This window comes from Emydura macquarii, unplaced genomic scaffold, assembly GCF_026122565.2.
Source record: "Emydura macquarii macquarii isolate MOO-44397 ecotype Brisbane River unplaced genomic scaffold, CSIRO-AGI_Emac_v2 contig_1230, whole genome shotgun sequence".
Lineage (NCBI taxonomy): Eukaryota > Metazoa > Chordata > Testudines > Chelidae > Emydura > Emydura macquarii.
Window position 1 is genome coordinate 16,400,950 of NW_027131367.1, and position 21,748 is coordinate 16,422,697.

The 21,748-nt window shown below is 45.2% G+C and overlaps 1 protein-coding gene across 3 annotated transcripts; it reads right to left on the reverse strand.

Annotated features, from left to right (window-relative positions):
* Positions 1 to 469: 469 nt before the first annotated feature.
* On the reverse strand, positions 470 to 18,855 carry LOC137152895 (uncharacterized). 3 transcript variants are annotated; one of them, XM_067547853.1, is made up of 7 exons: positions 16,038 to 16,084; positions 10,510 to 10,652; positions 9,321 to 9,647; positions 5,840 to 6,151; positions 4,947 to 5,057; positions 3,337 to 3,396; positions 470 to 1,878 (listed from the first exon to the last, which is right to left on the reverse strand). In XM_067547853.1, exons 2-7 carry the CDS (start codon positions 10,577 to 10,579, stop codon positions 1,847 to 1,849), a joined length of 912 nt encoding a protein of 303 aa, XP_067403954.1. In that variant the 5' UTR covers positions 10,580 to 10,652; positions 16,038 to 16,084; the 3' UTR covers positions 470 to 1,846. The 3 variants fall into 3 exon arrangements, with proteins under 3 accessions (XP_067403954.1, XP_067403953.1, XP_067403952.1); XM_067547851.1 differs by lacking the exon at positions 16,038 to 16,084 and adding an exon at positions 18,502 to 18,855 and having other exon boundaries at positions 471 to 1,878; XM_067547852.1 differs by lacking the exon at positions 16,038 to 16,084 and having other exon boundaries at positions 10,510 to 10,778.
* Between the last annotated feature and the right edge of the window lie 2,893 nt (positions 18,856 to 21,748).

The following is a 21,748-nucleotide window of genomic DNA, read 5'->3' on the forward strand; positions in this document are numbered from 1 at the left end:
GTGTGAATGGCTGAACAATTGAGGGGGGGGTGTAAACAGGGAGAGTGATTGAACATTGGTCTGAATAAGGGATGTCTAAACAGACGAAGAAAACACCAGCCTTACCTAAAACGTTTGAGGGAGGAAGAAAGGAGGGAAGATAATAACTTTTACCACTCAACTGGCCGAAGATGAGCCCACCGATAACTTTGGAGTCAGCCCGCTTCAAAGAACAAAATCTGATCAGGCTTGCAACAATGTGGGTGATTAAGGATCACACCAAATGCAGATGCAGCATGACAGAGCAAAAACCCATAGACCTACATGGGGTCTTTTCCCTATAAAATGGGACAGAAAGATGAAGGTTGGAGGTTTGGGTCTACATCACCACACCAGCCAGGAGTACCGGTGTGCATCGGCAGAACCTTGCTCCTCATCCTCGTGCTACAGTCACCTGGCCAGTGACTACCACGGGCACCAAAAGGCTGGTAACTATAACATCTGTGAGACCCCTACGTATGTTTGTCTGTCTCCCTGTCTGAATGTGTGTGTGTGTGTGAATGAAAGTACCAATTGAAACATGTGTCAAAGAAGTATACTCTATTAGCAAGAATCTCTGTATTTGTAAAGCACAATATTGATATTGTTACAATGTAGATCCTGTTTTCCTGGTATTTACATAATTGATACTATTTACCAAATTTCTGTATTCACAATAAACCTGACTTGTTGCCTTATCCCCTGAAAAAGATCCTGTAATATTTGTTATCGGGATAACAATAATATACTATAATTGCATATATGCCTGTGGTCTTAATTAACAGAAAGAATGAATCAACAAAGTAATAATAGAAAATCAACCTCTTTGACTAACAAATTCCTGAGAGAAACCCAATGGATACCTGCTCATGGGATAGTCAGCTGTTTGCAAAGGTTTGGATGAAATTTTGTATCTGCAGCTTCCTGCCCTGAAGAAGATAGGTCCTGGGCCAAATAACTGGTTTAAAACTCAGGGACAGGAGGTGTGAGAAGGTACTATTCATAGCACTCTGGTCACTGAGTTTGCTGCAGCACTGGGAAGAGTGCAGGATTAACTGCAGCCAATTAGACACTTTCTACTGGTGGATTATGAGCACTTGAGTGCTAATCGCTGGGCTAACGAAGTAATTGGGAGGCTGTAAGTGAGAGGAACAGGAAGCAAGGGGAGGTCAGAAGGTGAGCCTTGAAAGTCTTACAATTTGTAAGGAAAGAATAAACACACACCCACTCGTGAGAATATGTCCCCATTTATATTTATTTGCTCTTTAGTGTGTCCATTCATCAGAAAACTCTGCAAGCAACTGAGGTTGGTGCTGAGTTGGGGGATGATTTCCAGTTCTGCCCCTAACAACACACCATTGTTCTAGTGGTTGGTGAATTACATCGTGCACTGCACTTCTGTTCTGACAGCTGGGAGATACAATGCTACATATACCTAGCTGCCACGTTAGCACATCCTAAAGGGCCGGCTATTTAAGATAGGAACCAAAGCTTTGGTTACATCAAAAGTGGGGAAAATATGGCCTTTAAAACATCAGCATTTTGGGGAGGGAAATAACTCAGCTCAAACTATCAGGCCAAATTTTCCACTGAGTTACACCAGTGAAACAGAGAAGCATTTAAGCCCCTAGTCTGCAAAACAGGGGATATCGAAGAAAAAAGTCTTTACAATGCTAGTGACATCTGCACAGTGCTAGATTGCTTAGCATGTATGAACTGAATGTCTGAGCTTTTGTATCTTGTGCTTTGCTTAAATTGTTTCACTGCTGCAGGCTGGATGATCATTGGTTCCTATCAGGAGACATCTTGTTTTCACATGTCAGACTTCTTACACAGATGGATTTTCTTCTGTTTTTTCATCTGTAAAAATCAGAGGGAAAACAATTGTGAGAACTCCATAGACACAATTACCTCTTTACAAGAGAAATGTCTGAAGCCAGGTTAGTGGCAGCCTTGGTATTGCCAGCCTGCTCCTGCTCTCTCACACCGCTGTAAATAAGAATCACTGAACCTCAGTGGCATTGCGCCAGTGTAAAATGGGTGTCAGTGGGATCAGCACCAGACCCAATGTGTCTCTGTTTCGCTACCGTGCAAGCAAAGCACAGACTGGCTGTGTCAGCTTCCCCTGCCTTGTCCTGCCAAGGTACCTCAACCGTAAAGTAGTGGGACTGTCTCTTGGGCCGAGGCTGATTCTGTCACAGCGGTTCCGGGTTGGGTGGTGTACGCTACTAAAGCTTTGCCAAGATAGCAATGCTGGCAAAGCCCGGATGGAGATGCAACGTATTCTGACAAAAGGCATTCTTCGCCATTCTAGTTCATAGAGTCCTAGAGTCCCAGTCCAGAAGGGAGCACTGTGATCATCTCGTCTGATCTCCTGTGGGATACAGGCCATTGAACTTCCCCCAAAATCATTATTTTGAACTAGAGCATATCTTTAAAAAAAACCCTGCAATAGCGATTTAGAAATTGCCAGTGACGGAGAATCCACCATGACCCTTGCTAAATTATTCCAATGGGTAATTTACATCTTCTTCCAATCTGAATGGTTAAACCATCTCTCCGGACAGCAGACACTTTACAGACAAAAGTACTCCTTTTCCAGAATAAGCTACGTCTACCTCGCAGTTTTGCTGGAATCGCTATGGTGATTTTTTCCCCCCACACTCCCAACCAACATAGCTATGCTGGCCAGACCTTACAGTCCAGACCTGGCCTCTGGGTTTAGCCTATTGGTTCACATTGCCAGTGACAAGGTGTAACGGGTGGGTGGCCAGGACTGCAAGCAAACAGGACATTGCAGATGAGTATGGAGGGGCAGAAGCTGAGCTACAAAGGTAGGCTGAGTTTTGGTAGGATGAACACACCTGGGTAGTGCTGTGTGCTGGTTTTAAGGAGTGATCTGGGGGAGGGTGGCAGCACTGAAATAGGTTTGAGGTCCACCAGCAGAGCTGTAGGATCACCAGCAGGACGGGCAGGGGGTGCTTCAGCTCAGGATTTAGGCACATTTTCACAGCCGCGGGCGCTCCCGTAACACATTAGCCTGAATTGCTGCAGGTCAGAACTGAGGTGTGTTTTGGCAGAACTGTGTGGGGGAAGCTCATGCAGCCAGTCCATGCAGTGCATGACATTTGGTGCTTGTCAGCTTCTCGTTTTGAAGGGCACTAAAATGTAGTTATATATTACTATATATTATGTAAATATAATTATGGTGCGATCGGTTTAATTCACTCATGGCAAAACTCCACTAATTTCAGCTGAATACAGAATGGATGAATTTGGCCCATTAGTAGATAAAATATGGAAAATGAAAAGGCTTACGTTGCTGCAAAATTGGAATCAGGCTCCTGATCAGGTCTGCAAAATCTCTTCTGGATGCGTCTAAGAAAACATGGGGGGGAAAGAGACTGGCATTAGAAAATGTAGGGAACCACTAGAGGACAATTTCAGGAGCCACACTGCATAATAGAACACAGATTTTAGCAGCGCTGCCTTCACCATGTTGACCAAACCAGGGGCAACCACCAATGAGAGGCAACATCCCACTGTGGAAGCAGACTCAGGAAAGAACTACATTTTCATTTTGATTGGAGTCGGTCATTTGTTTCAGTGCCACCCTCTGCATGGTTCCCTGATCTCTTGTATACCACGTGCAGCGTTGTCGTGTGTGTGTTTGAAATTCCTTCTCTGGGCAGGATTTAGCACTGCTATCCGATGCCTTAATTTAAATGCCATCTGAAATTTAGCAAGGGATCAACCCTTTGCCTGGCTTGACATTAATGGCAAAGGAAAACATTTTCAAAAATGCCTGTGTTACTCATGAGCGCAGGGTACTTTAGTGCAGGAGAAAAATACCCATGAATATCTGCAAATCCCTCACTGGAGGATGAGCAGGGACACTCTACTCTCCTGCTGTCTCCATTACAATTTCTCATCCTCTCAAGGGGGTGCAGGGCTAAGGCCTGTTGGGTGTCACACGTTTGCATTTGTTCATTTCTACGGAATCTGTCTCCACCAAGGATCAGGCAAACTTCCTATTAAGTTCTTGGGAGCAGCATGAAGTGTTAGGTTTCATTCATGAAGAAGTACGGATTGGAACAAATCTACCTGGTTTGTAGGCGCACACAAATCCTGGCTAAATCAAGCCAGTAAACTCAAGAGGAGAGTGAGGATATGTCTACACTGCAAAAAAAGGTGTGTTCTTAACTCGGGTTAGCTACCTCAGGTTAAAATAGCAGTGAAGATGCAGTAATGCTGCTTTTAATTTGGAATAGCAGCTAGAATACAGGTCTATAGGGATGTATCTACACTGCAGCTGGGCGTGAGCCTCCCCACCAGGGTAGATAGACTTCTGCTAGTAATAGCAGTGTGGACATAGTGGCTGAGGTTGTCGAGCCCACCTGACCCTGGGTGTGAGCACAGCGGGCTAGCCCAATTCTTTGCTGAGGCTGCAACCGCCACACGGCTATTTGTGCATGCTCGCTTGATCCCAGCTAGCACGAGTCTGCCTACCCAGGCTGAGAACCTCATATCCAGCTGCTGTGTAGACATAACCCAGGGGAGCTGGGGTTGAATTTGAGCTGCTCACCCAATTTGCCACATCTTCACTGCTATTTTAACCTGCATGAAGAACCTTTCTTTTGCAGGGAAGACATACCCTTAAGGAGCAGCTTCCTCCCTCGTCTAACTTCCTGGCATTTCTCTGCACTATACATTTTAATCTCAAATTAACTTGCTACCAATTATCCTGAGGTAGCAGGCACGTTTGCAAAGGCTGGCATGGACACTCCCCACACGTTTGATCCAGGCTACAACCACTAAGTGGGGATCAGCTGACTTTGTGGGTATAGGTGCACAGCAAGTGGCTTTTTGAATTCCAGCAGGTGCAGATCTGACAGGCTTCACCCTTCATGTGCATTGTCATACTGTACCTCGCTGATGGTATTTGTAGTATAGAACAGCTGCAAAGGAGCAGAGAACCAGAAAGAGGAGCACTAGAATGGTGGCAACGTGCTCTTGGCTGATCTTAGAAGCACCCAGAGCTGGAAAAAAAAACAGGTGTATTAATAAGGACTCAAAAACTTTACAGTGCCAGCCAGAGCCATGGCTTGTTTCAAGCAGTAATGCCCAGCTGGATGATTTGTGGTTCATACGGTATGTTCGGTAGATGCCGAGGGTGACGTTTGTGATCGTGTTTTCAGTTTTCTTTGCGTAACATTTTCAAAAGTGCCTAAGTGACTTGGGAGCCTCCGTTGACTTTCAGTAGAACTTATGCTGCTACGGGCTAGATCCACAAAGGTACTTAGGCACCCTGCCACCCACTGCAACCCACAGCCCCGAGTTAGGTGCCCAGTTCCATATACAATGCTTCGGGAGACCTAGGAGCATAAGGAAGGGATCCACAAAAGGCAGCACACTCAGTGAGCTAGCCAATGGGAAATGCTGAGGAGATGGGTGGGGCTTAAGCCTCACCCCTCCAAAGTGACCTTGGCAGCAATCTCCATGAGTTATTCACAGCCATGAACCCTCTCCTGGAGTCAGGTGCCTAGAGCACTCTCTGCTGCCCAATGCACTGCCCACACCGCTTTGCATTATAAAAATATCTATAATAAGCTAATGTAGCAGAAGCGTTTGATGTTTTCAGAAAGCCCTGCACTGCCTACAGCTACTCCTGGAACAGTGTCTTGGTGGTGCTCAGAACTTCCAGGCAGCCCATCCAGGTGAGGAGCAAGAATTCTGCACGAGACAACTGCTAACGTTTCATCATCAGGAGACAATTGATTTGTAGCTGAAACTCATAAAGTATTTCCGCTATCTGTTATACCTGAGGCTGTAGGAAAAGAAGGATAATCAGCGGCTTTGTCTGCACCAAGGCACTTGGTTTTGTTTCTCTTGGTGTGCGCATCATAAAGCACAGTGCAGCAATACCCGAATGGATTTAAGTGGGGATCCCCATGGAGAGTGCTGGTAAGCCTCGTCAAGCCATCTTCTGCTTCCTCAGATACCAGGCGTGCACTGCCCGTCAGGTTAGTCCCGTGGCCATCGAACCAATGGATCTGCCTTTGTTGATGCCCGATAGGGGACTGGCAGACGAGCTCAGTTCCGTTCACAGTGAGATTAGGCTCAGTTTCAGGAGCTGAAGGAAACAAACAAAGTGTTGATTCTGGCTTGTAAATCTGTTCTGTGGTGCTAGCAAAATCCATTGCTCTTTGAGGGTCTGACCCTGCACCTTTGAAATCATTGGATGCAGGATTGGGTCAAAAACAGCTGAATTATTTCTGGCATTGACACACATTTAGAATCAGCTGAATGTTGCTTTAAATAGCAAATTCCTCAGTGGGTGACTAGGAGGTCCTAATTAACAGGTAGATCGTGCCAGGCCAACCTGATCTCCTTTTTTTGAGAAGATAACACATTTTTTAGACAAAGGCAATGCAGTGGATCTAATTTACCTAGATTTCAGTAAGGCATTTCATACGGTTACACATGGGAAATTAGTAGTTAAATTGGAAAAGATGGGGATTAATATGAAAATTGGAAGGTGGATAAGGAACTGGTTATAGGGGAGATTACAATGGGTCACATTGAAACCTGAACTATCAGGCTGGAGAGAGGTTACTAGTGGAGTTCCTTAGGGATCGGTCTTGGGACCAATCTCATTTAAACTGTTTATTGCTGACTTTGGCATAGAAAGTGAGAATGTGCAAATAAAGTTTGTGGAAGACACAAAGTTGGGAGGTATGGCCAATACAAAGAAGGATCGGGATATCATACAGGAAGATCTGGATGACCTTGTAAACTGGAGTAATAGAAATAAGATGAAATGTAATAGTGGAAAGTACAAGGTCATACATTTAGGGACTAATAACAAGAATTTCTGCTATATGTTGGGGATGCATCAGTTGGAAGTGACAAAGGAGGAGAAGGATCTGGGCGTATTGGTTGATCACAGGGTGACTATGAGCTGCCAGTGTGATGTGGCCGTGAAAAAAGCTAATGCGGTCTTTGGATGCATCAGATGAGGTATTTCCAGGAGAGACAGGGAGGTGTTAGTACCGTTATAGAAAGTGCTGGTGAGACCTCATCTGGAATACTGTGTGCAGTTCTGGTCCTCCATGTTTAAGAAAGATGAATTCAAACTGGAACAGGTGTAGAGAAGGGCTACTAGGATGATCCACAGAATGAAAAACCTGCCTTATGGGAGGAGACTCAAAGAGCTTGGCTTGTTTAGCCTAACCAAAGGAAGGCTGAGGAGAGATATGATTGCTCTCTATAAATACATCAGAGGGATAAATACCAGGGAGGGAGAGGAGTTATTTAAGTTCAGCGCCAATTTGGAGACAAGAACTAATGGATATAAACTGGCCATCAGGAAGCTTAGTTTTGAATTTAGATGCCGGTTTCTAACCATCGGAGGAGTGAAGTTCTGGAATAGCCTTCCAAGGGGAGCAGTGGGGGCAGGAAACTGAGCTGGCTTCAAGAGTGAGCTTGATAAATTTATGCAGGGGATGGTATGATGGGACAGCCTAGTTTGGCAATTGATTGATCTTTGACTAGTGGTGGCAGATATGGCAATGGCCTGTGAAGGGATGTTAGATGGGTGGGCTCTGAGTTATTACAGAGAATTCTTTCTTGGGTGTCTGGCTGGTGAGTCTTGCCCACATGCTCAGGGTTTAACTGATCACCATATTTGGGTTTGGGAAGGAATTATCCCCCAGGGCAGATTGGCAAAGGCTCTGAGGGTTTTTCGCCTTCGTCTGTAGCATGGGGCACAGCTCATTTGTTGGTGGATTCTCTGTACCTTAAAGTCTTTAAACCATGATTTGAGGACTTTAATAACTCGCTCAAAGGTTAGAGGTTTATTACAGGAGTGGATGAGTGAGGTTCTGTGGCCTGCATTGTGCAGGAGGCCAGACTAGATGATCATATTGGTCCCTTCTGACCTCAGAGTCTATGAGTCTAACAGCTAGTCTATGGGTCAAATTCAGCCTTGGCATGTGCTGGTGCAACTCCACTGAAGATCAGTCAGGGATAAAACTATGTAACAAAACACTCCTGGCTGCATTGTCTGTATGGATGGGGCTGAAGGGTCTGGTGTTAGGGTGGGTTACGACTGCATCTTTTACCATGCACCTAAGTACAGCTAGGGAACAAGGGGAAAGCAGTGACAATAAAGGAAAAGTGGATTCTGGCGTCACTAAAGATTCTGGAGATGGTACGGAGTTTGTCAACAAAACTGATTTCTGCGAGGGCCGTGTGGGTGTTAGTTTATAACTGATTTCTTTTCTCTCTAACGTTTTATATGGAGGGTGACTGTGCAATGCTGGGGGCTGACAGCTGTGATTTGAGTCACACGCAGGGCAGCCATGTGCTCTGTAGGCTTCCCTCACCCTGCTCTTCACTGGACCTCAGTCCTTATCGCAGCATGTGTGGGTGGCCAGTTCGGAGGCAGCTCAGTGCTGACGTGTGTGACAGGTCAATAACCCATGGCCAATGCACAGCTCTCCCACTGCTCCACAACCCTGACTGGCAGCACCCCTCCACTTCAGTGCTGCAACAATGGGCTAAACAGTGGCTTTGCCACAAGCTCTGGGCAAGCGGCAGCATGTCGCAGAGCTCACCCAGGAGCAGAGCACAAACTCAGAGACGCACAATCTGACCCCTGGTGTTCTAATTCTGAAGGGGAGGGGGAATAATCTGTGCTAACCCTCTACCTGGCAAAGGTAACTTCCGCCTGCATGCAGGAGGCAGCTGCATTGGCTGGTGTGTGGTGAAGGGCAGGGAGGGCAGAACCACAGCTCCATGTCCATGCACTCCTCACCGTTGCCCATCCTCGCCCCAGCCACATGGCAGGAAGTAGTGTGACTGCTCTTCCACGCTGCACTAGCCCCCACAGTATGGGCAGCAGGAACAAGAACAAGGCGTGTCTTCACCCTGTGCGGGCACACTGTGAGGGCCACAAGCTGGCGCTAAATAACGGAACCTAACACAGGTCGTAACAGGGAGGAGAACCGCTAAGTTCCATGTCCCCACTGAGCTAGAAGCTTGAAACTTGGTAAGCTCCCTGATTATGGAGTGCTGAGTATAAGAACAATGAACATTGACCTTTCACCTGCCCATCAGAGGTGATCAAAGAAGCAGTCACCTCTCTTTCTTACTGCATTGCAACCGTTTCAACCAACGGGGCTGTGCAGGGCCTAACTCAGTTTAGAATTTGGCTGAAATGTTTTATTTATTCTGAAAACCTCTTCAATTTTCTCAAAAATCTCTAAGTGTCCACGAGCCTCTCTTTACCTTGGACTTACCTCTAATCTTTAGGGTTGTGCATTGATAGCTGTGCCCATTGATAGAATGAAGAAACCATTGATAGACTCCTTGATCAGACACATTTGTTTTCTGTATGTGCAGAACTACCTCGAGGCCGTGTAACTCCAAGTATATTCTTTTCTCTTCACTGAAATATATCCCTGCCATTGTGTTAATAAAAGGATCTGGGCATGATTTCCCTTCAGAACAACTTTCACAGCGCCCAACTGTTACGTTTGTAATCATCACATTGCTTGTGCATGACATTGTAACATTTTCACTGTATTCTTTCTTTATGACATCGCTGCATTTGAATTCTGCAAATTCTGAGGAAGGAAAGGAAAACAACCACAAACAAATTTATTTCGCAAGCAGCAATCACAGGATGAAAAACAAGTGTTTGATTGCTATGATACAGAATAGGTTTAAGGGGGGGAAACTTGTATCTATTAGAGCCCCTTTGACCAAATTCTGTCCCAGGTTACATCTGTGCAACTGTGTATGAGCAAATATGAGTAACTGAGCACAGAATTTAGCTCACTGGACTAACCCGATCACTGGTGTGACTCCATTGATAGCTGTGCAATTACACCAGGGGTGAATGTGAGCTAATAGGACTGACAATTGACAGCCAGCATTTAACCCTATGTTACCCAAAGAGTGGAATAGCTCTATCTGCCCGCTTGCATGTTAGTACGTCTTAATCTCAAGCTACAGCCTTGGTGCTCTGTAAACAGGTGTTCTATCAGCAGAGCTTCCTTATGGGCCGCCCCAGTAGGAGCAGTGACCTGCTTGGCTGAGTTGCGTGTCACTGCAGAGCTTACAGGAGACCAATGGGATATAATGATTACCCTAAAGCTGATCTACTGGCTGATTCCAAACCATGCTGGCTGTGGTGGGAGTGGTGCTGGAAGGAAGAGGTGAGGCTGTGGTTTGCAGTATCCCTTTAGACTGTCAGTAATGCAATGTCTCTTCTTGCCATGATGCAGGCAGCTAGTCCCTCTCCACTCAGGGCACTAACTTCAGTTCTTTCTGATTAGCCTAACTCGGTTTCCTCCTTGCCCTAGCTCCAGCTCATCGGGTGGTCGGTTTTAATCGTTAACAGTTCAGCTTTCTCCTTGCAGCAGAAAAAGCACATTATTGTGTGGTGCGAGTGAGAGGCAAACACGATGAAATGCGGTGACTTACGGCCATTGGAGGCACTGGAGGAAATGGACAGGAACAGGAGGCATAGAGCTGTTTTCTGGAGACAGCCCATCAGGCATCTGAGATATCTGTGCCAAGATCTTGAGTTGAAAGGTGCGGTAGAGGTCCAGCGTTTTGCTAGTATTCTATTGGAGCAGAAGAGGTGACATCAGTTTCCTGTGTGTAAGCTAAACACAGCCTTTAGAATTCCCTTCCTCTTCTCATGCTGTTTAACTCCTTTTCACCAGGAACGAAACAACCCCTCACCACAGGCCTTTTGGCGAAAGAAGAACCTGCTGTACAAGCAGGAAATGCACTTGAACGATGCCTGGGCAGCACGTGAAGGCAGCTCAGAATAGTCAAAGAAGGGGGTTGGCAGTGAGGACACTTAGGTTCTGTTCCTGATTCAGCCACCGTGTGACCTGGGTTAGACTGTCCCTGAGCCCCAGGACCACTCCCACAGCCCACCCTCGCCTCGTGTCTTGGGCACAATGGAATGCAGGCAAGAGAATGGAAATGGTGATTTTCAAAAGTGTACGTCTCAGCCAAGACGGAATGGAATTGCACCGGAAAGAAAAAGGCCCTTCTCTAGCCTGCCATCTTTCCCCTTTCCACATATCAAAGGCCTGCAGCAAACAACGGAAGTGTGAGAGCGTCTGCAAAAACAGGCACAAAAATCTTTTATAACAGAAAGAGTTAGGCAACATAAATGTCGGGATTGCTACCACCCCTGTAATTCTAAAACCAAGAGACATGTAGCTTCAAATCTGCTCTGGATTAACCACTTTTAAGGATGCAAGGGTAATTGTCTCCATGACCCAGGCAATCTTTGGCATCTGGGCTGGAGTGCTGGCAAGGGTGCAGGCATGGGGCAGGTGTCTGCCATGTGGACATCTGTCCAGTAGGAATTTGGCCTGAGAATCATTACTAAATCACTGAGCAGTTTTCAATTTCTCTGGACTGCTGTCACAGCCAAGATTTGAACCAGTGACTCAAGTGCCGAGCTGATGGATCCGCCATCACTATTCTGAGAGCCACTGAGCAATCAGAAAATAAGACACAGTTATTCTTCATCTGAATTTGGTGATGCTAAATGACATTCCTGTACTTTTCCTTTCAAACCACCAGAGGGCGCACTGCCTTCAGTTAACCTAGGACAATGCACAATATTTATCTTGCATTGCTCTTCTCATCTTTACAAGGTTCAGGTCCCCCATCCTCCCAACGCATTCTACAAGTAACTCCTGAGGAATAAATTCCTCTCTGTTTCACAGTGCTTAAGTGTATGGAGGATGCAGTACAGAACTCAATGCCATTTAAAGGGATGATAACTTGGAAAATACCTTAGTTTTCTCTGAAAATTTTCCACCTGTAACTCTTAGAAGGTTACTGTAACTGAATGAAGTTAACAAAATTATTTTTCTCTACATTTTCAGCTTATTATTTTGTGCATAGTTAACATCACCGTTTTCCCTAAACTAGGGTGACCATATGTTCCAATTTGATAGGGACAGTCACGATATTTGGGGCTTTTTCTTATGTGGGCACCTATAACCCCCTGCCCCCTGTCCTGATATGTCACACTTGCTGGCTGATCACCCTACCCCTAAACGATCAATTGGCCATGATCTTGAAAATAATTGAGTCGATGCTTATCTTCACTCAGCTCAGTTAAGGAATGACTCCTAAAAGAATTACTTATAAGCTCAGCCCAGGGAACAGAAAAGTCCTTATAATGTCTTTAAAGGAATTTAAACAAAGATTTCTGGACATGCTATTTCAAAGGTGATCTATCAGATACTGGATTTTTTTAGTCAAATTAAAAAAATTAAGCTGGCTCATGTTAAACCCCCTTTAACAGTGCCATTAAATCCGATGGAAATGAACAATTCTCTTGTTTGTGAAATCTTACTGTCTGGGTACAGTCCACTTTTTTTTCAATTTTACACCAACAATCTGTTTTTTGTTACTCTTACAGGTTTGCCAGAATGACTAGCCTACATGACTGGAGTGGCCTCTTAGTCTGGTCAGAAAAAAAGACATTATTTTTGAGGAGTTCAAAGGTGTCTGGAAATTGGGTCCATTTTAGTTTATATTTGCCAGATTTACAAAAATGAAATAATTGCTGAGACCTTCCATGTCCAGTTTTGTATCGGACTAATAGGAAATTCTTACCACTCTGATAGAAACCCCCTGAACAGAGAGGCTTACACTGAAAACACCAGCTAATAATTGATCTGAGAAGCCAGTGAAGAGCCAGGAGAGAGGAGCAAAGAGGTGTGATCCTCGACCCGTTCCCGCAAACCCTTAAGCATATGAGCTGTAACTTCACCCAGTGACTTCAATGCAGGTCTCACCTAAGTGTGACTGTTTATGTGCCTAAGCGTGCAGCAGGGTTCTGGACTTTGAGACTAGCTGTGCCCTTCAGTGACCCGTGTACAGAGAGAGAAAACTTCTTGTTGTGTATCTTTGGCCCTTGTGTACTCTTTATCTTTGTTTTCATTCTGTCACTGTGTAACTACCCTCATTTCAGGCTAAGATTTTTCTGCTACTCTGCAGCACCGTACTGGAGCATTTGTACCTTGCATCTGCCTTTTTCTTGGCTTTGGTTACTTCTTGCTCTTAATTTTAATTCTGCATAGGTCTGTACATTGCGCATTCTTTCCTTCGTGGCTCAGACCCTTCGACACAGATTCTTATCTCTGGGATCACTTTCAACGTCCTCTTTATCACATTCATAAAAATCATGGTTTTGAATTTAGTGCTCAGGAAACGGTTCCCTTAAGACTGATCCAGGCTTAGCACACAAAGCCAGTGCTGGGCAAATTTCTCCATTAACACACCTCAGTCTTGTCTTGCAACATCTACTTATTCTGTCACTAACTCTGCACACAGCTTTGCCAATGCTCCTCAGTCCTGTCCTGCATCATTGCAGGTGTTCCCTTCATAGGCGCACACACAGCTCTGCCAAAGCATCTGATCTGCAGCACCAGCTTTTTTTGCCTACACACAGCTGTGCCAATGTACCTTCATTCTGGCTGAAACCAGTGGTAAAGGGGATCCTGAAAAGTGAAGTGATGAAAAATTGTACATGAATTCTCACAGACCAAAGTTTACCAATTTCTCCAATCTCTGATGTTGATCTGTGAGCCATATCCCACCCTGTACATACATTGTGGCCTGTTCTGTATAGTTTGGGTGAATTTCACAAAATGTGTATGAAATATTTGGACAGCTCTACCAGGTGTTCGTGTGGGGTGTTTTATCCAGCCCAGTAGAATCAAGCACTCACTTAACTAAACTTTTCAATAAGGCCAAGATCTACTTGTCTGTGAAATAGGTAGCTAGATAAAAATGGAGGGGAGGTAACAAGGAATATGAATGACTGAATCCTGCAGCTGCCCTGAATGGGCCATCACTAGAACAGCACCAGAGGGGAGTGACATGTCACACTCAGCTCCCAGAGATTGCCTGGAAGTGACCTCATTTTCCATACAGTCCATAAGGTGCCATATTGTGCAATACCAGGTGTCTACAAATAAAACCATTAGCCCCGATATAAATCGTAGCAGTCAGCTAGAACCACCAATAGTTGTTAGGAGAGATCATTTAATTAGAGTGAATGTTCTGCTCCATCTGTATTAGCGAAGTGTGTTGTTTTACTTTGCCTTTAGCCCTATCAGCTGTTCCAGCGATCTTCAAGGTTAGATTTGTTCCTATCTGCAGAACTTAGATACTCTTATGACCTGTAATGGACTGAGCACCTTCCACAAGGGCCTGAGAGTCCTTCACTCCTGTTGATGTCAATGAGAGTTGTGGCTGCTCAGAACTAGACCCTTCATGGCTAGGGCCTGATTTCACCTCATTTACCCCAGGGAGAGCTTGGACTAAAGCTGTTGAAGTCAGTGGAGGTAAGTAACACCAGTGCCAAACTGACGGAGGTGAGGGGAAGATTAAGGCCATATAATTATTTAATTGCACTTTGCTCCTCAAGGGAAACTGAAAAGTTTAACATTTGTCAGCCTCCGCCCAACAGATATCACATGTACTCCAGACTCCAAGCATGACTGACCACTAGCAAAGGTTTGGAAACAAGGCTGAGGCTCAGGCTGTTTTTCGCTGTATAAGAAGCAGTTTGCACATTGGACACGCTATACCCCAAAGTAGCACCTGCAACCCCCATATTCATCATTCATATGCGGTTGTGCTATTTCATACAAAGCAGGCCAAGCAAGATATCACAGAAAAAGTCATGATCTGCTGAAACCCATTGTTCTGTCAAAATATGTGTATCGTTAGTGTGCATGGACTGGTCAGATTTTGCTGTATGGTTATTACTGAAATATGTTGTAAGTTTGAGTATCTCTAATGATAGCTTTCCAGTGACAGCATCAAAGGAGGTAACCAACTCCCGGGAGGGCATTAAACGATCATCACCAGCCATTGACCAGCAAGGGAATGGTAAACAAGGGATTTACAATTCAATGACAGTTGCGCAAGCACCACACAATATGGACTGTTCAACTCTGTGACTCAGTGAAGCCCACCAGGACATGTCTGGCCTGGTGTCTTCCAGGTACATGGACTAAGGACATATAATAGGGGACAGTGGCATCATGCTTGGCCTTTCTCCTCTGCCACCTATGCTGGAAGCAACAAGAACGCTGAGAAGACAAAGATGTCAACCGAGGAGACTGGTCCCAGGCTTAAGGGAGAAGCCTGTGTATTAAGAACTGTAACATCCAGTGGGGTAAGAAAATTCCTCCATCTAAATACTGCCTATGTAATAAGGTTTAAGATTTATCTTCTATTCTCTTTGGTAACTATCTTTGATCTTTTATGTCTATCACTTAACATCTATCATTCTGTAGTTAATAAATCCGCTTTATATTTACCTAAAACAGTGTGTTTTGATTGAAGTGCTTGGGAAATCTCAGCTCATGTTACCAAGGCTAGTGTGTGTCCTCTCCACATAGAGGAAGGGGCAGACTGGATAATAAACTTGTACTGATCAGGCTTCTGGGCAGGGCAAAATGGTACCGCTCTGGGGTGCGAGGCTGGGGAGCTGGGGGGGAATTGGCTGGTGCCTTTTTCTGTGTGACGCGTGAGTGTCTCAGGGAGCATTCACACAATTTAGCTGAGTGTGGAGCTCCACAGGCTGTTGGGCGAGGTGATTACAGTGCCTGGCGGTGTTTTGCTGCTTGTCACTAGCAAAGCATGTGAGAGACAGCCCAGACTGGAGAATTAAGGGGGCACAGTGGTACCCCAGTTCCAGGTTGTACCCCAGGGATCCCATCATACATATCTCTACTCAAATGGCCTGATTCTGTGAGATGGGGCTGAGTATTGCAGCTCACATTGAAGTCAACGGAAGTTGAGGGTGGTGAGCTGAGTGACAGATGGAACCGTAAATCTCCTTTGAATTCTTCACCAAGATCACACAGAGGTTTGGCTGTTAAATCCATGGGCGGAATTCGCCCCTGGTGTAAGTGGGTGTAATTTACAACAACTTCAGTGGGAGCTGCATTTACTTATGCCAGGATGAATTTAGGAATAAGAGGCCAACGCTGAAGCCAGTCGTGTCCATTTGTCAAGAAGAATGGGTTTAAAAAAAATAAACCAGAGTTACTAACATGGGAACTTCCCATGTATGGCAGAGCATTAAAAACTGCAATGCCTGGGGCCGGAGAACAGCTCCTACATGGATATGGCTGAAAGATGTTAATACAGAGATAGGGGCACATCATTAAGGAGCACTGATATTAAGGCTGGTTAGTATAGAATGAAAGAGTTGTAACCTGAATAAAGACACACTTAAAACCCCATCTACACTGTAACAAGCCATTGATTTGTGGTTCCACTAGAGTTACTGCCTAACACAGTTAGCAACATGGTTCAGGGTTGCAATGTAGGTACGATTGTCCCATGCATGAACTGAATTTCTAAATCACGTTAACCCTGATACGTTGCCATAGCATGATTTGCTTAGCCAAAGCTTATCCTGTTTTTGGGTTTTTTAATTGACTAAAACCTTGCCGTGTAATGAGACAGATAAGCGAGACATCTCATATTATGTATGATGTCCCTCACTCAGCCATACACCAATTTCTTGTCTGCAAAGTTGGGCTGGAAAACTTGGGAGGGTTTTTCTGAGTCTTGCATCTAGCAAGGTTACCTTCATGACCAGCTAACTTCAGCCATGAGGTAGCTCCACTGAAATTAACGGGATGGGTTTGGCTCCTTGTGAACTGCCTTTCACAGAAGCACAAGAGCAAATATCAGAAATGGCTGGTGGGAAAGGAGGAAAATAATCAGATAAGAAAGGGAGTTTGGGAGCTAACTCATGACACTCTTTGGCCCTAACTAGAAAGCTTCGAGCTCAAATAAGAAAGGGTTATGAATGCGTGAATTTTGTTCATCACCTGCAACCTTTTTGGGTCTCTCTTTTTTTTCCCTGATTTGGCTTTGTTTCTTGTGACCGTATTTGCTATATACAAGCCCTATGTTTAATAAGGCACAAATAAGCTGATTAACCCAGTGGCACTGTTGCCATCAAACAGTGGGCATAATCTAAAGAGTCTGTCTGTTAATACTGGTAAAAAACTAAAATAGTTATATCTGAAATGAATTAGGAGCCATTCCTCAATAGAGGAAAACAGCCCCCACTTTTCCCTGTCAATCAAACATTACAAAAGAAACACTCCAACCCCAAAAGAAAATGTGCAAGCTGATGAGAAAGGACAACATACAGCATTACTTTCTGCAGGCATGCACCCATGGGCGGAGCATGGCTCTGAAACAAACAAAACAGGGAAAGCCAGATTCTGTGCGGAAAATTAATTGTACTAGACTCTGGGGGAAGCATACAAAATGGGCAGACACATTTGCTCAAACCACTGGAAAACACTCAAGAGTTCTTTACTGTTTGAGCTTTTAAAGTGATTTTAAATAAAAGGAAATGAGGCTGCGTGGAAAGTTAATTTTAAGTCAATTCATCTCTGCAAACTTCTATGAAAAAACTTCAAAACAGACTTCAGCAAGAAACTGTGGGGCTGGAACTCATGTGCAAACTTGACACAATCAAACTGGATCTGAATAGGGACTTGGAATGGTTACCTCATTACAAGAAGTAATTGTCACTGTTCACACATTCTCACCTGCTAATCAATGGTTGTGAATATGTATCATCTACTCTAACTGAATTGACTTTGTTAGCACTTGCCCTCCCCATTGTTCTGTCTTACCCTTGGATGTATATATATACCTCCTATCTGTGATTTCCATTTCATGCATCTGATGAAGTGGGTTGCAGCCCATAAAAGCTTCTGCCTGCAGAAACTGTTAGTCTTTAAGGCGCTACAGGAGTCTCAGGGTTTTTTTTTTTTTGTTTAGATTTTTACTGTTTTGCTTCCAACCCTGCTGCAGTCACAATAGATCTTCTTGGAAGGTAGCAGTAGATACACTAACACAACAAATCTGGCTCATGTAACTTTCAGTGCTTGCTCCTTCTGCAGACTGAAATTTTTACCTCCATGTAGCCAGTTGAGGTAAACCCCAGGGCAGGTTGTTTGACCTCAACTAATTACAGAGAAAAGTAAAGCTACAGCGTCTTGCCTGTCAGGTTAGCTATTACAATGTACAAAACAAAGTAAAAATATTTTGCAATGAATACATAGCCTTAGTCTTATCCCCTGACAGGCAGAGCAATCTTTGCAAGATTAAAACATTTGGGAAAGAACTCAAGAGTGCAGAGAATAGTTTAAGTCACGTAGGATTGTTTGCACCTCCTAAACAACCCGCACAGAACACAAAGAGCAAGGAACTTTCTTATCCAGCATATGTTCCAACAGTATAAACTGCTCAGCTGATGACTGCTTAGATTTTCAACACAAATTCCTAAATGATTCTTTATAAACCAGCAAGCTTTGTAATGGGAAAAAACCAATCTGGCTAACCCCTGTTTAAAGGCTGGAAAAGAATAACCTAATACAGTACCTGAAAGCTGACAAAACAAGTCTTCGATCCCCGACTGCTTCTTTCCTTCATAAAATCATTCCAGCAGCTGGGAAGCTTGCAAGACCAGGACTTTACTTAAGCCATAATCTATACACTTCCCTACTCCAATTCACTCTGCAGAAGTTTCTGCCCATGGGTTTGTTTTCAGAGCCTGGCAGGTGAGTGGAAGAGAGGATTTTCCTTCCTTCGTGCTCTTTATCCTGGAGCTCATTGAAATGAAATGAAAGCACTGGATTTCCCATAACTTGAAAGGACTTTCACTTTCATTTTCACCTAACATAGCACTTAAACTAAATAGCCAGCACTTTTACCTAATGAAATGTGAACTGTCTGTATTTGTGGATCTGGTTCTTAAATGGGTGCTCTGAGTGATGCACTAACTTTAAGCAGTGGGGGAGTAACTAGAACCCCAATTCCCTGGGGTCTCTTTCTAGCTCTGCCACTGGCTGGCTGTGTGACCCTGCCCGCATATGGTTTGAAGTTCAGTGTTTCCTTAGGGCCCTCTGCTGCGTCCCAGACCTGTGGAACCTTGGGAGGCAGCACACAGGAGTGGGAATGTGACGAGGGATTCACGCAAAGTGTAAACTCCACCTGCTCACGTTCCTGCTGTTTGCAGTGCCATGTTTATGTGCAGCAGAAGACGATCGGACACCGTTTCTGGACTCTAATCTGATTCAATGTGCCATGGAGATGGAAGAGTCACGCTGAGTGGTGGATTTAAATAATGATGTTGAGTTTCGTTAGAAAGACCCTGCCACATTTCAAAGAGCATTGTTGTACCTCAACGCTCTCGGACACATGGGCCCAGATTCTCAGAGGCATTTAGCTGTGTAACTCCCATTGAAATCAGTGGGAATTAGGAGCCAAAACACCTTGGAGGATCTGGCCCATGGTTGCTAGTTCCAGGATGCGTGTCTAGTACATGGTACTAGGATCCCAAGTGGACCCATGAGACAGACACTGACACAGCGTGGTTGTGTATCCGCCAGCAGAAGGCAAAGGATTGCGGGTGGAAAGCAAGGCTCGGCCTCCAAGGAATGGGAATCGCTGCTTGGAAGGTTTGAAGATAAACAGAACAGGAACAGGGAGGCTGGAGAGTTTGGTCTAGAACAGGGGATGTGGGAGTCAGGACTCCTGGGTTCCACTCCTGACTCTGTCAGTCCTTGGCAGATCACACAGGAGCAAGTTCTTGTCTTCCAACACAAAGCCCATGTAAACAGCACAGCGCTCTGAGAGTGGAGGGAAACGTCACACCGGTTCTTGACAGAGATGAAAACCAGGCTCTTCACCAGCACGTCGAATGAATCCCCGCTGGCAGGTTTTAAAGCCTCACGGGCAACTGGACATTTTGTGCTGAACAAGTGAACTGGTACTGTAGCCAGCAAACTGGGTTGCCTTTTCCTGGAACACATTCACACCAGCCGTCCCAGGGAAGTCAAAGTCACTGTGTGTGTGAGTGAGGACTGCGAATGCAGCTTGCTGACTCAGGCTCCAGGATAGAGGGGATTGCCCTCCGGAGAGCAGAGGGGCACATTTCCCTTTGACTATCTGCTGGCAGGTTTGAGGACCAGGAGCTCTCCCAGGCTTCCCCACACCTAATTTAAACCCAGCTTGTTTGCCCTTTTTGCCTCCTGATGTAGGAGCCCTTCTGCTATAAACATTTTCCTCCAACATCTTGTGGTTCTACAGCTTGCGTTGTCTTTCTGCCCATTCTTTCAGCAGCTCTTCTGTGGCAAGAGCTTATACCAAGCACCTAAAATGACACATGGGACTGGGCATTGGCCTTTACTTCCTTAATCACTTCTTTTGCATCTGATCATTTTCAGTGGATATTGCAAGTCTCCTCTTTTCCCCCCAGTGTTTAAAGGTGGTAATCACAAAGGTGGGGGATTTCAGTATTTACTTTGCTCAGGGGGGGTTGGTGCTCTTAGAATTACACTGCTGCGTGTGGGATATATTTCTGAGTTTTGTAAAGGGAACTTAGAGCATACAGATACGTCCCTTTGCTAGCGTTTGTGTTAATTTAAATAAATAACCCTTCGCCCTGTTGCAGAGCTTTCTTTGCAGTAGGGGCCTCAAATGCCAGGAATTTTCTCACCAAACCCCCCGTTCAGGCCTGTTCCTAAACTAGCCAAGCATCCATCCCTTAAGGAGATGTGCAATGAGCAGCAGAAGAGGAAACAAGAGCACATGCCCTGTGCATAAAGTGCGCTCATTCAGCATCCGTCAAGCCCTGCAATCCACTCAATAAAATAAAGCAAACCAGGGAAATAGGAAAACTTTTTCAAAAGCTTTGTCCTAATCCCATGAGAACTGGCATTTCAAAGGGTTTCCCATCCCTGAAAAGATTTCTATGCGAGAGAATGATTCAATCAACTGATTAATCATCTGAAACCTAGAGCTGGGACAAGCGACGCTGAGCCCCTGCAAGACTCAAGTTTCCATGTCCCTGACCCGTCACCTCTCTGGTTCCATTCGGTTCTGCCATGTGGGGAACTTGAGGCTGCAAATATTGCAGCATTGGCCTAATTAGTCATGAAAACAACAGGAAAAGGGAGCATTAGAAATTAGTTGTCATTAGTACAAGGCCAAGCGCCTCAAAAACACAGAGACAAGCAGGGGAAAAATGAGAGGAAGCTGGCACAGAAGTATAGCTTTGTCTGGTTCTGCTGCAGTTCCCTTTCTTTCTGAACAACCAGTTTATAGGAAATGCTGATAAATCTTTCTTCTGAGGATGTTGCTGTCTGTGTGGCTTGCGTTCTGCAGGGATACCGCTCGCACTGGGAAGTAATCCACTTCAGACTACCACAGGCCGGTAAGACCCAGCCACGCACTGGGGGTGGTTCAGACCAGCCCACCCTGAAGGGAGCATGGCTGGATTTCTGCCTCCATGTTACCATGTCTCCTGGGCTTCCCGGTGTGTGAGGGAGCACATGGGAAAAGGGGAGCACACCACACACACACCTGGGTGGGCAGCCAGCCTCACTATCTGGTTCCTAGAGACAGCAGAGTTATGACTCCCCATCTGCCTCCCCACTGAGAAGCACCATGCTTCCAGTGGGGGAGCCCATCAGTAGCCACCCTGAGCTTCCCCAAGTACAGAGGGGGTAAAGACCCATGGTGAAAGGAGACTTCTTGTTCCCTCCTCCCCACACCACCGAGTGCACCAACCAGAATCTAACCCTCAGAGGCAGATTTTTCAAGCGCCCAGCCCCCACCACAAAGG

Bases quoted from the DNA above. Each gene is read 5' to 3' on its own strand.
- LOC137152895 (XM_067547853.1), bottom strand. From the start codon at position 10,579: ATGGGCTGTCTCCAGAAAACAGCTCTATGCCTCCTGTTCCTGTCCATT. The intron at 5,058-5,839 runs GTATAACAGATA...TTTTTTTTCCAG, and splicing joins TTCTTTTCCTACAGCCTCAG to CTCTGGGTGCTTCTAAGATC. The intron at 1,879-3,336 runs GTAAGCCTTTTC...TGATTTTTACAG, and splicing joins GATTCCAATTTTGCAGCAAC to ATGAAAAAACAGAAGAAAAT.